The sequence below is a fragment of the Molothrus ater genome, chromosome 3 (assembly GCF_012460135.2).
Source record: "Molothrus ater isolate BHLD 08-10-18 breed brown headed cowbird chromosome 3, BPBGC_Mater_1.1, whole genome shotgun sequence".
In the NCBI taxonomy this organism is placed as follows: domain Eukaryota; kingdom Metazoa; phylum Chordata; class Aves; order Passeriformes; family Icteridae; genus Molothrus; species Molothrus ater.
In genome coordinates, this window is record NC_050480.2 from 25713395 (window position 1) to 25730232 (window position 16838).

The following is a 16838-nucleotide window of genomic DNA, read 5'->3' on the forward strand; positions in this document are numbered from 1 at the left end:
TCAATCCCTGCATTAACAACCTAGTAATATTTGAATTGCAAATGACTAGTGCATGTATCAGTTGCTTGACAATCTAGATATAAGAGACCGGAGCCATGGCTTGAAAGGACATTTGGCATGTATGATAAACCTATCACAGCTGTTACTATCATTCACTTTGCAGATTATTGTAAACAAACTTCAGCAACCCCAAAACATGCCATTCAAGGTGTTGCTGAAATTAGTTAACCTTTTGATTTAATTGCTTTTTGCACTTATGTTTGATTTATAAGCATCAAACCATGAAACCTGAAGCACTGCACTTGTCTTTGCTTAACTGTGTTTTTCCATAACACAGTCATTTATGTCCCTTTAAAAATATAGCTATGTGTTTCCAATTATCTCTGCATTGCTTAAGATACCTCTTCTTCACAAAGAGCATGTATGAGTTGTTTCAAGACATCTGTAATAGGCTGGTTTTCAGCTTTTCGCTTTTCTAGTTTCTTCTCCAAAGCAGACACGTCAGATTTAGCACTCTAAATGGAGGTAACAGAAAGAATGTCAATTGTGAAAACACCCTTCCCTGAGCAACTTGTCGGATCACTTTAATAAAAGACAGACAAAATAATTCTTTTCTTTCATACTCAAAGAAATTTTTTTAATCATTTAAGGTGCTTTTATCTGTTTAAATAGTACCTACTAATTGAAGACTTGAGTCAGAATACAGTAAAAAAAACAAAACCCCAATATTAAGTCACATATCTACAAAGGTCAACATTACTATTTCTCTCGCACTCAGTTCTTTGTGTTCAGGGAAGTAGGGAATACAAGCCTGTTTCTTTTTCCATCTCCACTTTGCTCAGATCAGAAATGTAAAGACTTGACACTCGACCATTAGAAGCAGTATGGATTTATATGGTTCCTGCCACTCAAGTGGATCACTGTAATTTACAAGCATGAATTAAGCCTCACACCACTACTGTTAACTAACTAGAACTTTCAAAAAAATATCTACCAGGCAGGGAAACTGAGGCATGAGACCTCAGCCAACTCCAAGGTCAAGTATCAGGTCTGTATGAAAATCTGGACAGCCTTTACTCCTACTCTGGAAAGTAACCTCTGAACTTCAAATGGTAGATTGAAATAACGTTAATATACTTCCATGACCTGAAAGCCAGTGATTACACTTCATCTAAACCCTATATCCAAACAGTATTATTACAGTAAGAACAAGCACATCTATCTGTGAATTTACTTACTTCTGGAATGTTGTCTGTAGATGGGGATGGTTTATGACACAGTAACCTTACATCCTGAAATTCAGTAAGACAAAGAATATCACTGATCTCCCCCTAAGTTCAATCTCTAAGTAAGCATATCATACTCAAAAGGTTCAAGGTAATTATATAATAGCAATGCTAAAAAAAGCTGTGTTCTGCAGCTTTATTACACTGACTTGAAACAGCACTTATTAAATGTATCCCTTTCACATTAGAAATGAAATCAGCTACAACAGTGAAAAATCACAGAAAGGTTAAAAGGCCCACATATAATCACTGCATGAAGATATTTATTTTGCAAAGGAGAATATATTCAGAGACTTTTTTTAGATTCAAAGTAATTGCTATAGAACCACAGACCTTAATTAATTCAGGAACTTGAGAGGAGTCCAGCAGTCTGCAAATGCCGCTGTAGTGGCTGGTAGGGATAACTATATTCTGTATCAAGAGGTGGGGAAAAAAATTATATGAGTTTTGAAACAGAACCAAACTGAAATTTGTCTAACAGAAATTATCTCAGACGTAATTCAAGTCTCCAGCTCTTGCATGTCATTGAGAAGTGGTCTGGTTGTACTTAAAAGCAGCAATTTCAAACCTAATAGATACATGTCAGGCAGGACAGGCATTATGTAGCAAAAAATGAAATGGTACCATCTTCTTCAGCTGATGGAAGTATTGTCTCAAACGCTCCTCCTTGGCCTGTACCTCTGAGTCACTCATGCTGTCAATCAAGTGATAAAGAAAATAGCCAACAGCTTCTGTGGAAAAAAACAAGAGAAAGCATTCCACTAAAATTACCGAGACTGTCATGTTATCAAGATTAATTTATAAGAAATCATTTTGGTGTGAGATGTCACCCTGATGAGAGGCTCTGAAATGGCAACAATGATCACTGAGGCATAGAGATTATGTGGTTTGGGAGCACATATCTAACTGGTGAGTGAAAGGAATATTAATTATTTTCAGACCTAGTGACAGCTTTTCAGTACAGAATCTTACTTCAATCTATTTTTTTCCACTACCGTGTGACAGAAGTAGTACTGCCCAAGGCCTTCCCCCCCTTTCCTGCCTGCTACCCCAAATAGTTGCCACAAATATTTTGTCATTGCTCAAAAGAAAAAACAGATTTCTAACACTTTGCATATTTATTCTGTACATTTTACCCATTATATTCCATTACCAAGCCACATTAAGTATTGTAATATTAATATAAAATCATACAAAAATATTTTAACCATTCAAGCAAGTAACACTGAAGAAACTGCCTATTAGCCAATGAAAATTAAGATGAACAGATTTCATCAAATTATGCTAAGTTTCTTATCTATGCAGTGCAAAAACATGTGGGGCTCTGTAGCTCTTCCCAGAACAGGAAGAGTATCAAGCACTGCCTTCTCAAAGGTTAGCCATCCCCATACCTCCTTGCCTCTCTAGCTCTGAAAGGAAGGGGAAAAAACAAACCTTTTTTAAAAAAACACATTAAACTAAAAAGTATACTTATATAGTATACTTTCAAGCTAGAATATTTGGGCTATTAAGTACCATTTTACCTCACAAAATCAGTACCTTTACTACTACATGTAAAAGTAGGTTAAAAAACTGCTTTTTTAAAAGTATTTAAGCAGTGATACTGTATCCCTTCTCCATTTTGATCTATAAAGTTAGAAAAAGAAATCATTATCAGTAGATTTGTTTATCATGCTAAAAAGAAAAAATATCTTGTGGATCTCACAGAATACGCTCTGATTAATCGAATCAGGATTTTACCCAACATGTTTTCAAATTTCACTTTCAAAAAGAAGCAATCAGTGTTTACTGTTGTAATCCCTCAAACCCATCATTACATAGAAGAAGGGATTTGTGGATAAGTTACAATCATAGAAATTGAAACTCTACCAGTTGGTCCTGGAGGCGTCAGGCAATAACGTTCATCCTTGTACAACACTTCTGTTATCTGGTGAGACAGAATAATCGTACATTGCAGCCAAAAGCAGCAAGCAAGGACAAATAGTATCTGAAATTGAATTCTCAAAATAATAAAGCATCTCTCTGTTAAAGTATTATTCTTTACCACATCATAGTCATTCCCTAAGAAACACAAAGGGTTTTTTTTGGTAAATAATAGGGTTTTCTTGAAAAAATATTGCAACTGAAATGCTTTCTGAGGTATAGCATTAAGACAGGGAACACTAGTATTCTGTTTATATATCTTAGGAACTTAGCTATCCTAAGACACTGCTTAATGTGTGTCACTCCTGAAGATGCTACAATTATCTTCCAATTTATCGAAAGGCTGAAATTGTCCTAAAAAGCTTCTTATTTTTTATATCTGAAAGAAGCAAATAAAAAAAATTATAAAGGAACAACATTTATCACGCTCTGGTAGAGTTAAGGTAACTAGTATAGCTAGTTGTAAATAAGTGCAATTTTGAATGACAGAACATGTGTTCATAAAAACTTATTACCACTATATTTAGCACTTGTTTGATCCATCACGCAAACCAAAGAAATATATAGATTTTACCTCCTCTGAAAGAAAAGAAGCATTTACCCAAAAGCCCCCCACATCTTACCTACAAATACTTTAACCCAAACAACATCACTTTAAAAATCATTTGACTTTTCTTAAGGAAATAAAATAATTTTTATTAATTCAATCTTCATTTAAAAACTGAAATTGTGCTTCAAGAATTTTGTTTATCTCCCATGATTCTAGAATGCAATCTCAAAGAAGTCAGAAAGAGATGCATTCTCACTGCCAAAGTGCTGTGTTTTAATTAATGACAAAAGGAACCCTCACCTTCAATTGTTGATGAGAATGGATAAATAAGGACAGAAAATACCAAATGTGCACCTGAATATCTTATCTATTACTTTTCTACCAACACCACGGACACTGTTCACAGTGAAAATACAGCATTTTTCTGCCCCTTTCCCCTCATCTTCCTATGACAAATCAATACACACTGCAATAAAATCCAAAGAAGTCATAACACCTCTTCTGAATCAAATATCAGAATACTAAAAGCAATGAATTACAGAAAAAAAATGTGTAATATTATTTGTTTCTAAGTGTCTATTTACTTCCCAAGTTAGCATTTCTTATTTTAGAAGTTCAATGAATGTATTTACTCTTAAACTTAGTGAAGACAACAAAATTTATTTCTCTTCCATTGTGATGAAGAATGAAATTAACTCTAGATATTACTTCACATGCAGACCACTATTACTTCAGCTCTCAGTCCTTCAAAATTATTTTCATAATGGGACCAATAAGAGATCTCCTTTTTTCTTCTCCTGCTCTCCCTTTTTTTTAATGCAAAAAAGGAAGGCAAGAGGCAGCAGACAAAAATATCCTCTCACCAGAATCATCACATAGCAGTAAAAGGTAATAAAATGTAAAAAATATCCTGAACTGATTTTATGCAAATCATCGATCAGAGACTTTCCAAATCTCAAGGTCCATTTCATTCCAAGATTTCTTTGTGAAATCTAAAATGTACTTTTATTAATCAGCAGTTACAGTCCTGAGGTATAACAATAAAAACCACAGTGCATCCCTTCCCAAATTCTGAAACCACATCCAAAGCAGTATCTGTGCCAACATCTCCCCTACTCTAGCACTGTGTAAAATAAACAACCAAGTTATATTGCAGTGTCTTTCTAATGTAGCCCTAACGCAGAGTCGGGCAAGATGATCAGCAATTTCCCTTGGACTTCATCCAGGGAATTTTTTTATCTGGCTTTGACTTCGATGCTTTAAGTGATATAACAGAAACTCTGAAAAACTAAGTCTGCCTTACTATTTTGGTAGCACCAGTGTGAGGACAGGCAGAAAGTTTAAGGAGGGCAAGTGAATTGACGCCTGATGGCACAACCAATTCCACGTAACTGTCTGATTTGAAAACTCAGTTTGACACACTTGTCCAATCTGCCACTGACAGAAGTCTTGCTCAAATTAGCTGGTCTACCATTTTCAGTCTCAGAATTCAGATTTACAATAGTGCACCGTAAACATGCAATGCCTAAAGAATCTTGATTTTATTTAGTTTTATCTCCACTTACCTTGCTCCATAGATGTACATCATCTGAGCTGAAGAGGGCAGCAAAGGATAACAAAAGCAACAAAATGATTTTACTCTTGCAGCTTTCTTTAAAACAACACAGAACATTAACACTGAAGATCTTATTTAGATGAAATTAAAATACAATAATTGCCACATACTGTTTAAACCAATTTCGTACAGAATAACTTTAGGGCTTTTTACTATACTCAATATGCTCATAATTTCTGCTAAAAAATTTAAAACAATCCAACATTCCAAATAGATCACTTATCTAGACTAGAAAGTGTTTTAGTTTTGGTCTTAGTTCAATTTTTTAACATATCCTAATTGTATTTTTTTTGTTTTATACTTCTCTATTTAGCATTTCAAGAAAATAAGCTTCACTTAAGCTGCACATTACATAGAAAGCACTTGATACATGGAATTTGCTAGGAAAAAAAATCTAACTCTCCTGTGCATTAGACCTTTTATACACCACGATAACTACAGGCAGCTATTAATGCATTTATTCTATGCAAAAAAAGAAAGTAATCAAATCTCTTAAGGTATAATGGTCATTATAGTGAGAGAAACACATAATATTTTAAAAAGTAGAAAACAAAACATAGAGTTTCTCCCCTTGTAGATTGAAACAGAACTTGAAGAAGAACATTCTCTGTACATCATGAGGTTACAACCAAAAATCATGTCAACCAGTTCAGCAAAGTATTAAACCCCTGACATCTTAATGTAAACCAGCTGTCTCAACTATTAAAAACCTGACATTTTCCTATAATTCATAGAACTTCAAAATTCTCATTAGAAGCTACAAGTTTTCAAGAATTGTAACTTTTGGAAAACTATAAAACAGCATTAATATAGGCACGGGTAAGAAAACAAAATCTTATTACATGATTTTATCTTACTTTCCTCTAATGAGAATTACAGGAAGATGTCAGTCTGAACAGATGCACAAAAACTTGAATGCATTCACAGAAATTTAGGATTTTATTTAGGAAGTTCAAGCCTATGAAACATTTGTTCCTTCTGTGCAACTGCCACTTGTATTTGAAAATGAGACAAATGCAGGTCCACACAGAGGGAAAAGAAAATGCCATCTGTGAGGTTAGTTAAGCTTTGTTGGGTGAACTCACTCCACCACTGACAGCATGACAATGAACTGCAGATATCAAATGCATCAATTTCCTAAAGTACTTGACTCTGAAATAGTAATGGTACATCAGGCAAATAGAATGGGAATACTTTGAAGCAGTTACTAGAAAAGAGCAGTTTCAACAGAAATCCATAAACTAGTCTGCCACAGACATTGTTTACATGTCCCTGGCATCCCTACCCTGTACTTTTGCACTCCAATCCTGAACTTTGTTCATTTGAACACACAACACCTGCATTTAGCCATAAAATTTTGCTGTGGTCTTTACAAAACTTACAAATACTCTTTCTTCTCTCCTATCATACCCTCAAGTTTCATGCTTAGGCTGTTATAGCCATTAAAGTTTAAAACAGAAAAGGCAACATGAGTGGGTATACTCTCAGAAATAATGTAAGGGTAAGATCTGAGCACAGGTGACCTTGAACACAGTGTCTGAAACCAGGGAGCAAGAAAGGCAAACAAAAGAAAAACATAAAATAAATAAACAAAATTATGACACCCTTAGGAGTGGCAATGAAAGCTGAAGTAAAAAGTGAAAAAAACCACCACCACCTCACCCTCCCCTCCCCCCAAAAAATATCACATCAGAAGACCCCTAACCTTAATTTCTATCAGAATTCTGAGCTTTTAGTCCAGATGTCCAATAACTGATGTAATCACAAGAGCAGGAATTGTTCCCACTATGAGGAAAGTAACTGTTTCACTTGAGAAGACTGTAATATTCAGCAAATAGTTTGCTAGCATGATGACATTTTAAAGACACTTTAAATCACATTCTGCACACCTGCACAGTTTCCCCGTGGCAGGGATATTTCAGCCTAGTGTTGGTTGTGGGTGGTAAACATTGGCATGGATTGCTTTCTAGCGAAAATCCTACTTCAGCTGGATACTTATCTATATTTATATAGAGAAAATATGTTTAGAAAATCTGTTACTTTAATTAATACATCTGAAACAGATGATTCTGGGGCTCACTGTTAAAAGAATAGCAATATACTCCTACTGGATCTAAAATATTATTTCACTTATCGCTTGGATGCCAAGGCCAGCTAGGGCCTAGTTAAGAAGCCAAATTTCAACACTGGTTTGCTTTTTCTCCTCCTTTTCCTACGATACAACAGGACCAGCTAGATAGAATATGCAATTTACTAGGAAATTTTGGCCATATTCACCTGTTACGTTTTACTAATATCCAACCAAAACCAGTTCTACTTCACACTCATTACAAAATTCCAAGAAATAACAAAAATCAACCTTCAAACCCTGGTCCTGAGTAATATTAGGTGACTTCTCTTGTTCCCTGTAGTGTAGGCATGCTGAAAAAACCCCTATCATTCCCAGTCCTAAACATGTGACTGGGGCAAGCAGTGCATGATAGAAGTGCTGGCTAATTCACAGCTGCTTGCAGAAGCTTAAGACAATCTTGCAAATACACAAGGAACCTTCCTTGCAGAACAGGACCATATGACTGGGAACACAAAGTCCTGGCAATGTAGCTCAGAAGCAGGTGTTACATGTCAGTGTTCAGGAGCCATATTAACCCAGAGGGCACAGAAAGTTAGCACATGTAGCAGAATAAGCCAGGTTCCTACTGGTATTTCATCTTCATCAAGCACCCTTTTACTTTACTGGTTAATAGTGACAATCTTTAGGGAAATTTTACAGTAGGACAGCTGTTTATTAAAAAAAAAAAAAGTGAATAAAGATAAACCCCCAAATGTCTACTACCCTAAGTTTATATATGGGCACATACAGCAGAACAAAGAATAATGAAATTCTTTTTCATCTAATACACATAATGTTTCAAGTGTATGCTCATACATAGCAGAGGCAAGGAAAATGAGGAAAGCAGGGAGGAACAACAGCATCTCCTACTATACCTGGAATGCTACTTTTAAAACATGGAGCAGGGGACAAAAGACTAGACAGACATGTTCAACAAGACAAAAAAGAGAGGGGACTTTGTTGCACAAGAAAAAGACAGTATTCATATAACAACCTTACCTTCTAAAACCCATAAAGAGGCTGTTTCTAAACAGACGATTATCTATAGCAGGTGTGTTTGCTGAAGACACTGGAAATGAAAGAAATGTTTCTCAATAGTCATTGTCAGAAAATCCCAGAACTGCAACAACTGAGCAGATCATGTAAATAAACCATCACTTGAAAAGCTATTTTCATAGTTTACTAAATGCTGACAAACATTTATAAACCAAGATGTAAAATGTCCAAGTGTTTGAAACAGTCTTGTTTTTATCAGCTCTACATCTTATCCATTTCAAAAGCAATCAAATATTTAGAGTCAGAAGTTTCCCCTCTACATTGACTTCAATGTCAATAGTTAATAAATTAACTTTTTATAATTATTAGTAATTGCATAAAGCATCTTTCTAAAGAAAGTACAAGACCAATTCCAAAAAGCCAGACAAACCTCAAACAATACTAATCAAGAAAACCTGAGATACTAGTGCTGGAACAAAAAAAATCCACTGAAGGCAAATGTTTTGCTAATTGTTTTAGACTGAACACCTGCCTTATAATAGGTTTTAAATTTTTGCCTTATATTTTTTAAATAATAATAAAAATAAAATTATAAAAATCCAAGCAAAAATCAATGGCACTACACTTTTTTAAGTGTTTGCTTCCACAAGTATAAATTCCCTGATAAGAAAGAAAAAGTAGTTCCATGTAAAGTGCTATCCACTGAATTAAATTAAATCTAAGGGGGAAAAAAGAGAAAATATACAGTTCTACCTGTTGTTATAGACAATAGTATTTGAACACAAAGGAAACTGCAAAACCACTTAAAATTAGATGTCTCTGAGAGGTAATTTACAGTTATGATTCATGCCCTCATCTTTACATCATTTCTTGACTCAATATTCCATAGCTTTCTACCTTCTTCCTGTAGAATTGCTGTCTCTCACTCCAGCACTGCAGACCAGCAAAGAAAAAAATGCAGTAGTGGGTGCATTTATGTCCTGTATGAAGTTATCATCATCTCACTTCAGCACCACAATGGAATTAACTGCTGTAAAAACCTGATTGCACAGGGCCCTTTCAGCAAGGGCTGCAATATAGTAGAAGATAACCAAAATAAAAACACCAGCTCTAAAGGAACCTGGGAAGTCAAAGACAAGAACACGCTAAGAGCACTTCCTTAGTCTACCTCTAGCTTTAAATGCTGGAACATTACTTTTTGTTTGAAAACCTCAGGTAAAGTTGGTTTTGAGACACCCTCAATACAAATTCTCCTCCAGCAGTATATTAAACTTTTTGCTCATAAAAAACCAGCAGAAAAGCATCTTAGTATGCTCAGCTGCTGCTGACAATCGGCAACCTGGTTTCCTTAGCAACAAACAAGTCTGAGAAAATCAAGGGGCTGACAATGAAGTGGAATGGAACGGCATGATAAAGGGAAAAAGCGGCTCTCATGTACACTGCCTTATGTGCCCAGATTCCTCAGCTGATGCTTCAGAGTTTTCATCTTGTCAGTAGCACAAATCTATACATTATAAGGCATGAGAAGCTGAATCAATACACCTAGATAGCAGCCAGCATTAATAACCAACCTTTGCCTCCTCTGACTATACTGATGAGACAATCTCAAACTATTTTCCATACTGCATCTATTTTTCCCTCTTTGTAATACTGCAAAAGGAGACAAGTCAAAAAGAAAAAAAAAAAAATCAGCTGTTTAATATCTGTGCCTTATCATCACATAGGTGCTAATTAGATTTACTAGCATTCATTTCAGCTTGGTAAACTATTTAGGGAGTAGCTTCCTTTAAAGCTCAAGTTCAAAGAAATTTGATATGTCTCCATGAATTATTAACCCCGGTCTTTGTAAACAGAAATACCACTAAAAGATTTAAATTCAACTCACAGACAATGGCTAAATAATATACTAAGTGATACTAATTTTGTGACAGTAAGACAGAATTCAACTTACTCTATGTGCCTGTATCATACTTTTGATATATACATTTACCATATACCAGGCATACATGCATTTGTGTCTTACAACATATTAAAGCCAGCCTGTTTCAGTTAACCAGAATGAAAGGAGCGGTCTAAATTTTCATGGAGAAAAAAATCCCCCAAACTATTTCACATTCCAGAAGAGATTTCATTGTTGTTAATAAACAGTCCTCCTTTGAAAAAAAAAATCAAAGTTTCTTTTTAGGTACTTAAATTTTATGGGTCAATGGCTGGGTTCATGCTTTTTGGGTTTTTTTTGTAATAAAACCAAACAAAATGTAAGGTGAATCTTGAGGATTCACTAATTGATAACTCTCCAATACCAAAATCAAACCACTGATTAGTAACTACTGAATTTTCTCATCTGTAACACAACAGCTTCCCAGAGTCATGGTATATAGACTATTTATTTCTGTATTTGTTAAATAAAACAGTTAAAGACAACCACAGCAAGCAACTACTTAAGCTTTTCCCTGAGACTGGGACAAATAAAACTGTTGTTTAGAAAGAGATTTTCCTGTATCATCCTGTATCATTTAGCCGAAGTTTAGGTATTTTATTAATGTATCAGTATACTAGGAATATAAAAACTATTTCTTTAAATTTTGAAGAGAATCTCATTCTTACTTAACCAAGCCAATTATCCCATCCCTACATTCAGTCAATGACACAAATTAACATTTGCAAGCACTGAGCCTCAGAACAGTCTTTGAAAAAACCTCTTAAACATGCTACAATTCAATGCCTAATTAACCAATCACGTTTATACACAACTTCCATGACCAAAAGATCAGCAGAACACCCTCAGGTTAATGTCAGTGACCATCAGATCTTTAAAGCTGGTTCTTTTATGAGTAACTCTGCAGCACTTCAGAGCTGTATCGTTCCTCGTTTTCTATAGTCATTGATGCTGCAAACAAAAGCAATCTCAGCACCAACCACCTCACAGGCCTTGTGAAAAACAAACTCTTTGCTTAAGCTTTCTAAGTACAAGAGTGTCACATTCCTGTCACAATCACAGTAAAGCTGCTATTTGCAAATAACTTGTATACAAATCTTATGGTCAGGTTCAATACCAAAGAAGAATTAAACTATGATTTATGGTTCAGAACTGGTAGTTTTAATCTGACAAGTCATCATAGAAGACTTCACATGATAAGCACTTTGCTCAAGTTCCCCACATATGTTGAAACCTCACATATTAATACAAGTAAATCTCTCAGCCTACAACCAATCCAAACTATCATCAAGTACACAGCAACAAGCAACGTGAAAAATACTCACGTATAGAAAGAACTTTGTCCAGTCTCCCCTGAAGTGCTTCACTTCTTAGTTCTGCTACATAGAGCCCAGCACTTTCAAACAGGCAGCCATTTTCCTAGAGAAAAAGCAATCAACCATGGAACTTTACACAGACAAGACCTTCTGATACTTCATATTTTTAAACATTTCCTTCCCAAAAGTAGCTGTTGAGAAGACAGAAGGTGATCTACAGATCTACAGAAGCCTATATGGTGGCCAAATGAGTTGCTACTGATCAATTTTTTTTTTGTATTGAAATCAACTGCAAGAGAAAAACTTATGAAAGGCAGAAAGACTGACACTTAGATTTGGTCTCCAATTCTTAATTCTTTGCTTAAGAATTGAGTACAAAAAAAAAAAAACCTATTCACCAAAAACAACTGTAGTACTTCCAGTCCCCAGTAAAAAAAAAGGGCATTCATTTGCTTTTCTACTTCAGGAAACAAAAAGCTACTAGGTCTGGAGGAAAAATACTTTGGTTAGTTCTGAAGAAGAAAAAGTAAAGCAGCAGGAGGGAGACATGATAAACAAACCATCAGTGCAACAACTGTTTGAAAAATATTCTAAATATTCTGAACAGGCTTCATCATACCAGGTTCATGTTTGGAGCACTACTGGAATCTAAAGCACCCACACAGAACATAATATAAGAAGCCATGTAACAGCCATTTTTACAAATTTTACACGTAAACTCACCTTCAGCTGGGCATGGGCAGTTTCAGTATCAGCAAAGTTTTTAAAAACATAGTCTGTATAGGTTTCTGCATCAAGGTCCACTCCCAATTTGTGCATCACTTTGAGGACCTCAAAGATACCTATCAAGGCAAAATTAATAAGGCTAAGCATTCAGAAAAATGAAAACTTGAGAATCAACATGTAAAAATAAATGTTGCTTTACAAAAAAAGGCTCAACTTCCCTCCCTGAAATTGCCATGAAAAATCCTGCATTTCTATTTTAGGTGTTAATAGAAGTCTTAACTGTGAAACTTAAAACAGATTCACAAAACTTCGTATTCTGTGCCGTACTATAAAAACCATGAAAGTTCAGTTTGGAAATTGTTATTATACAAAGTTATTTTCTAACACATCAAATATGAGTTACTCATGTTTGCACAACCTCTTATAGAGCTATGTATCAAAATGTCCATATTATTGTGCATAAAAAACAAATCTGAAATTTGATATAAAGTACATAAAATCAAGATATAAACGCATTCTTCAACACATCATACATTCTTAGTTTTGTTTCCAGTATCCAACTCAGATTAGTGTTAGTCTTCAGGAGTTTTCTCTGGACTTGTTTAAAAGTAGTAACATGCTTGTAATCAAACTGGTTGATTACAACACCACATCAGCTTCAAACTGGAAAGTCAGAAAAAGGAGTCTCCGAAGCCCAGTGAAGCTACATTTGTAACTTTTACAGGGTTCACATCATGTCACACAACTACACTGTGTATCACTTCTATAGAGTCACATTTGAATTCACCAGACACCAATATTAATAGTCCAGCAAGTAGAGTGTAGAGTATATGTCATTCTTTTTAATTGCTTACACTCTTCTGATTTGCAGAAACTTCTTACAGTAACCTTAGCTACCAAATTCTGAACTCCTGTCAAAACCAATACAGGTACAATAATTTTTTGCTGGTCTAAAAAGGATTTGTCAGTTGCTGCAGGACACCAGTACCAAACAGCATATGTTTTTTTTCAACTTGCATTTCATACTTATTACTTTAAAAATGTCCAAAGTCCCTGTCTTTGCCCTGGAGTGCCACCTATGGAAAAGTGACACTTCCATGAATATTTTATGCAGTGCACTATGGTGCAAATAATCAAATGTGAATTCCCTTTGAGCACTTGAAAATACATGCAGGCAAGTCACACTAGATTAAAGTCGCATCATCTGTTCGAGTTTGCCTTAAACAAAACTCTGATTTTGGACCAGAATCTGCAAAAATATGAATAAAGAATTAATTACACTAAGTCTTTCTTCATACCTTTCAAATTTTGACAGCTAGTTTCTATTTCATGTTTTCAACATGCAGAAAATGCATTAAGTCCTCTCATGCTGAAACCTTTTCAAAAATAGCTGTAACACTAAAAAGTAGTTTGAAGACCAAGAACTAGATCCCACAGTGAATAAGGTGTGGTGCACTCAAGAGGCTTGAGCTCCAACTTGTATGCAGAAGAGTGCAGAAAACAGGCTTGTTAAGCATCCCCACTCCCTAGCAGACAGACTAGGGCACATTTCCTGAGCAGCAAAAGGCAGGTGTGAGAAACAGAACACCAGCACAACAGCAAGATGCAGATACCACAACCATACTGCACATACTGCACCAAAGTAATTGCACAGCCAAAGTAATCACAAACTTTAAATGAAAATATGTGCAGCAGCATTTTTTTTAAGGTGGCTGATGTACAATTTTTGGGAGGACAGAAGATTAATGAAACCAACACAGAGTTCTACAGTTTTGCATACATTTTCTACCTCACCAAAAGCAGCACTACTTTATAGTCAAATAAACATCTTCCACAATACTAAGCAATCAAACATTTCCATTTCAGTTAAAAAGACTTGAGCATGATGTACATGGACTTTTATAAACTCTCTGCTGCTCATATTGGAAAGCACACTGACTTCTTCTCTCCCTCCCAACCCAAAAAAAAAAAACAGACTAAAAATGAAAGGCACAAAAGTGCCTTTCATGCAGAACACTGGTCTCACAAAGTTTTTTGAGAACACCCCCCCAAATATACATGTATATTGATTTAGAAATTATTCACATGTAGAGAATATGTTCACATGTATTGTGGGCATTATCAAACATACATGAAAATAGAGAGCCAAAAATCATAAAATGATACAATATTTATTTGCTAACAGTCCACTCACAACCCAAAGGATTGCCTTGCACACCCCACTCGGGAGACCACTGATCCAGAAGACTGGGCATGACTAAAACCCCCAGTAAAGTCTTTTGGTGTTCTCCCTGCTTGATCGAGAACAGGCTTTTTGAGGTTTTAGGCTGACATATGTAAGTACACAGGAGCTGAGTATACAAAATCAAATAATTGAGTAGAAAGAAGGCAGAAATAGAAAACAAAATGAAGTCAAACAATTCCTTTTTGTCAATACTGGAAACAGCACTCAAGCACCGCAATGAACAGATTCCAAACCCAAATCAGTGTATTGAAGAACAAATAGACTAATATGAGGTGCTCATAATACTTATGTGGAAGAACAGCTTCTCAAAGACTGCAAAGTGAGGCTTGCATTTCAGTCTACCATTCATCTCCTAAAGTTCTCACAGTTAAGTCATGTCTACTCCCTAAAGCAGTTCCATGAGAACAGAAGGAATTTCTCAGGCGGCTATGTATGGCTCTACGTGAGCAAGGGAAGATAAATTTGGCTTTAAGCAGTTTTCTAAGGAAACAAAAAACCAAAACCTCAGGTCAAAAAGGAAGGTAACATTCAGGAAAGTATAGCATTTAATGTATTTTTGCTGTGCAGGTAGTTTCAGATCCACTCAGAACGTTCTTTGCCAGAAGAGTCTGTCTATAAAACAGGATTTCAAGCAGTAACTTTGTGAAATCACCAACCTTATTCCCTTCTGGACCCAGACTCTTTATTTTCCAAAGTAAAAACTGAATTGCAATTCACTAACCATGGGTTTTTGTATGTAACAATAGTTTATATAATAGTTCAACAACAGTAGAACCCAAAAGCAAAATACACACTTGTAAGAAGAGTTTTTAAAAATAGCATGATCATTCAACAGCAAGGGGAAGCTATAAAATATTCAGGAATATGCCTAAATTGAACATTTCTGCTTACTTACACTAGGCCCTCCAGATTTTAGTGCATAATCTGATACAAAATGACTCTCAGTGCCAGTAACAGTTTCAGATCCACTGCATATTGATCTTTTCAACTGGGCAAGCACTTTTCATTCCTAAAAGCCTAATACTAAGGAAATAAGTATTTCTCAACTCATGTAACAGATGCACATAAAGGCAATGCCCCACCTGAAACTATTTACCTGTGTAAAATGACTGAAAAGAACTGCTAGCTATTTCAGAGTGGTTAAGGTGTATTTAAAAATGGCCTTATTTAGTTTCATAGCTCCTAGCCACCACTTCACTGCTACTTTTCTTTCAAACACAATTCCATAATACAGAAATTACAGAATTTTCATTGTTATCCAGTGTCAGATTTTGCTGTAATAAACATTAGAGAAACATGTAATTAAACACTGCTATTTGTTATTTAATTGATTGGGTCACACTATATGTACTGATCCAGATGTTTGTACACTGAAGTTCTAGATAACTTGTTGCTTTTATTCCGTTTATTTCAATTACTTAGTCCAGTCTACATCCTATCATATTTTTAATAGTTTTTCCTCCAAGTTCTCTTCCATTACCAGCCTTGCCTAGAGCAAGACACAAAACTACACACACTAGGCTGGGCATTACTACTTTGTTGAGAAATTAATTACCTTATTTTTGGTATGAGATGTGATACTGTGTCTATAATCCCGTTCATATTGGTTTTGACTCCTAGAAAGCACCATTCCATTAATTTACTACCTGCTGTCAACCTTAGACTCTCACTGCAGCAATGACTGTTTGCTCTATTATTTCTGTGAAACAATTCCAAGGTGGATGAGGTTTTTTCCCCCTATTTACCTTTCTTCAAGTGTAGTGGTTGTATTTTTAGATAGTGGAACTTATTTATTCTTTTTTTTTATTATTAACTCAGAAAAAAATAAAAGTAAGCTTACATAAGGGAAGAAGACAACTTGTTTCACTATTCATGAAGAACAGTTACACTGGTTCTTCACTACAGAAGCAACTGAGCAGGGATCTTCTAACCTAATATATTTAAAGAATTGAAAAATCACTGACTTGTGTAGGCATGTACTGTGCTTCCACTTGACAATATCAACTTGGATAGTGAGTACCAGGCTACAAAACTGAGTTTGCAAATTCACAGCATTATCTTACAGCCATACAGAAGTACATGTATGCAATGCCATTGCAGCCAGAAAAACAAAGGCTCTACAGAAAATGGCT

The 16838-nt window shown here is 35.3% G+C and overlaps 1 protein-coding gene across 1 annotated transcript in view; it reads right to left on the reverse strand.

Annotated features, from left to right (window-relative positions):
• The window catches only part of LRPPRC (leucine rich pentatricopeptide repeat containing), an 87873-nt gene that overhangs the window by 52079 nt on the left and 18956 nt on the right, over positions 1-16838 (reverse strand). The window contains exons 12-20 of the mRNA XM_036380591.2: positions 12459-12577; positions 11745-11838; positions 8484-8553; positions 5325-5352; positions 3156-3213; positions 1911-2017; positions 1620-1697; positions 1239-1292; positions 402-515 (exon numbers count right to left, since the gene is read on the reverse strand). Of these exons, the coding sequence (XP_036236484.2) occupies positions 402-515; positions 1239-1292; positions 1620-1697; positions 1911-2017; positions 3156-3213; positions 5325-5352; positions 8484-8553; positions 11745-11838; positions 12459-12577 (722 nt within the window). The remainder of the gene's footprint in view (positions 1-401; positions 516-1238; positions 1293-1619; positions 1698-1910; positions 2018-3155; positions 3214-5324; positions 5353-8483; positions 8554-11744; positions 11839-12458; positions 12578-16838) is intronic.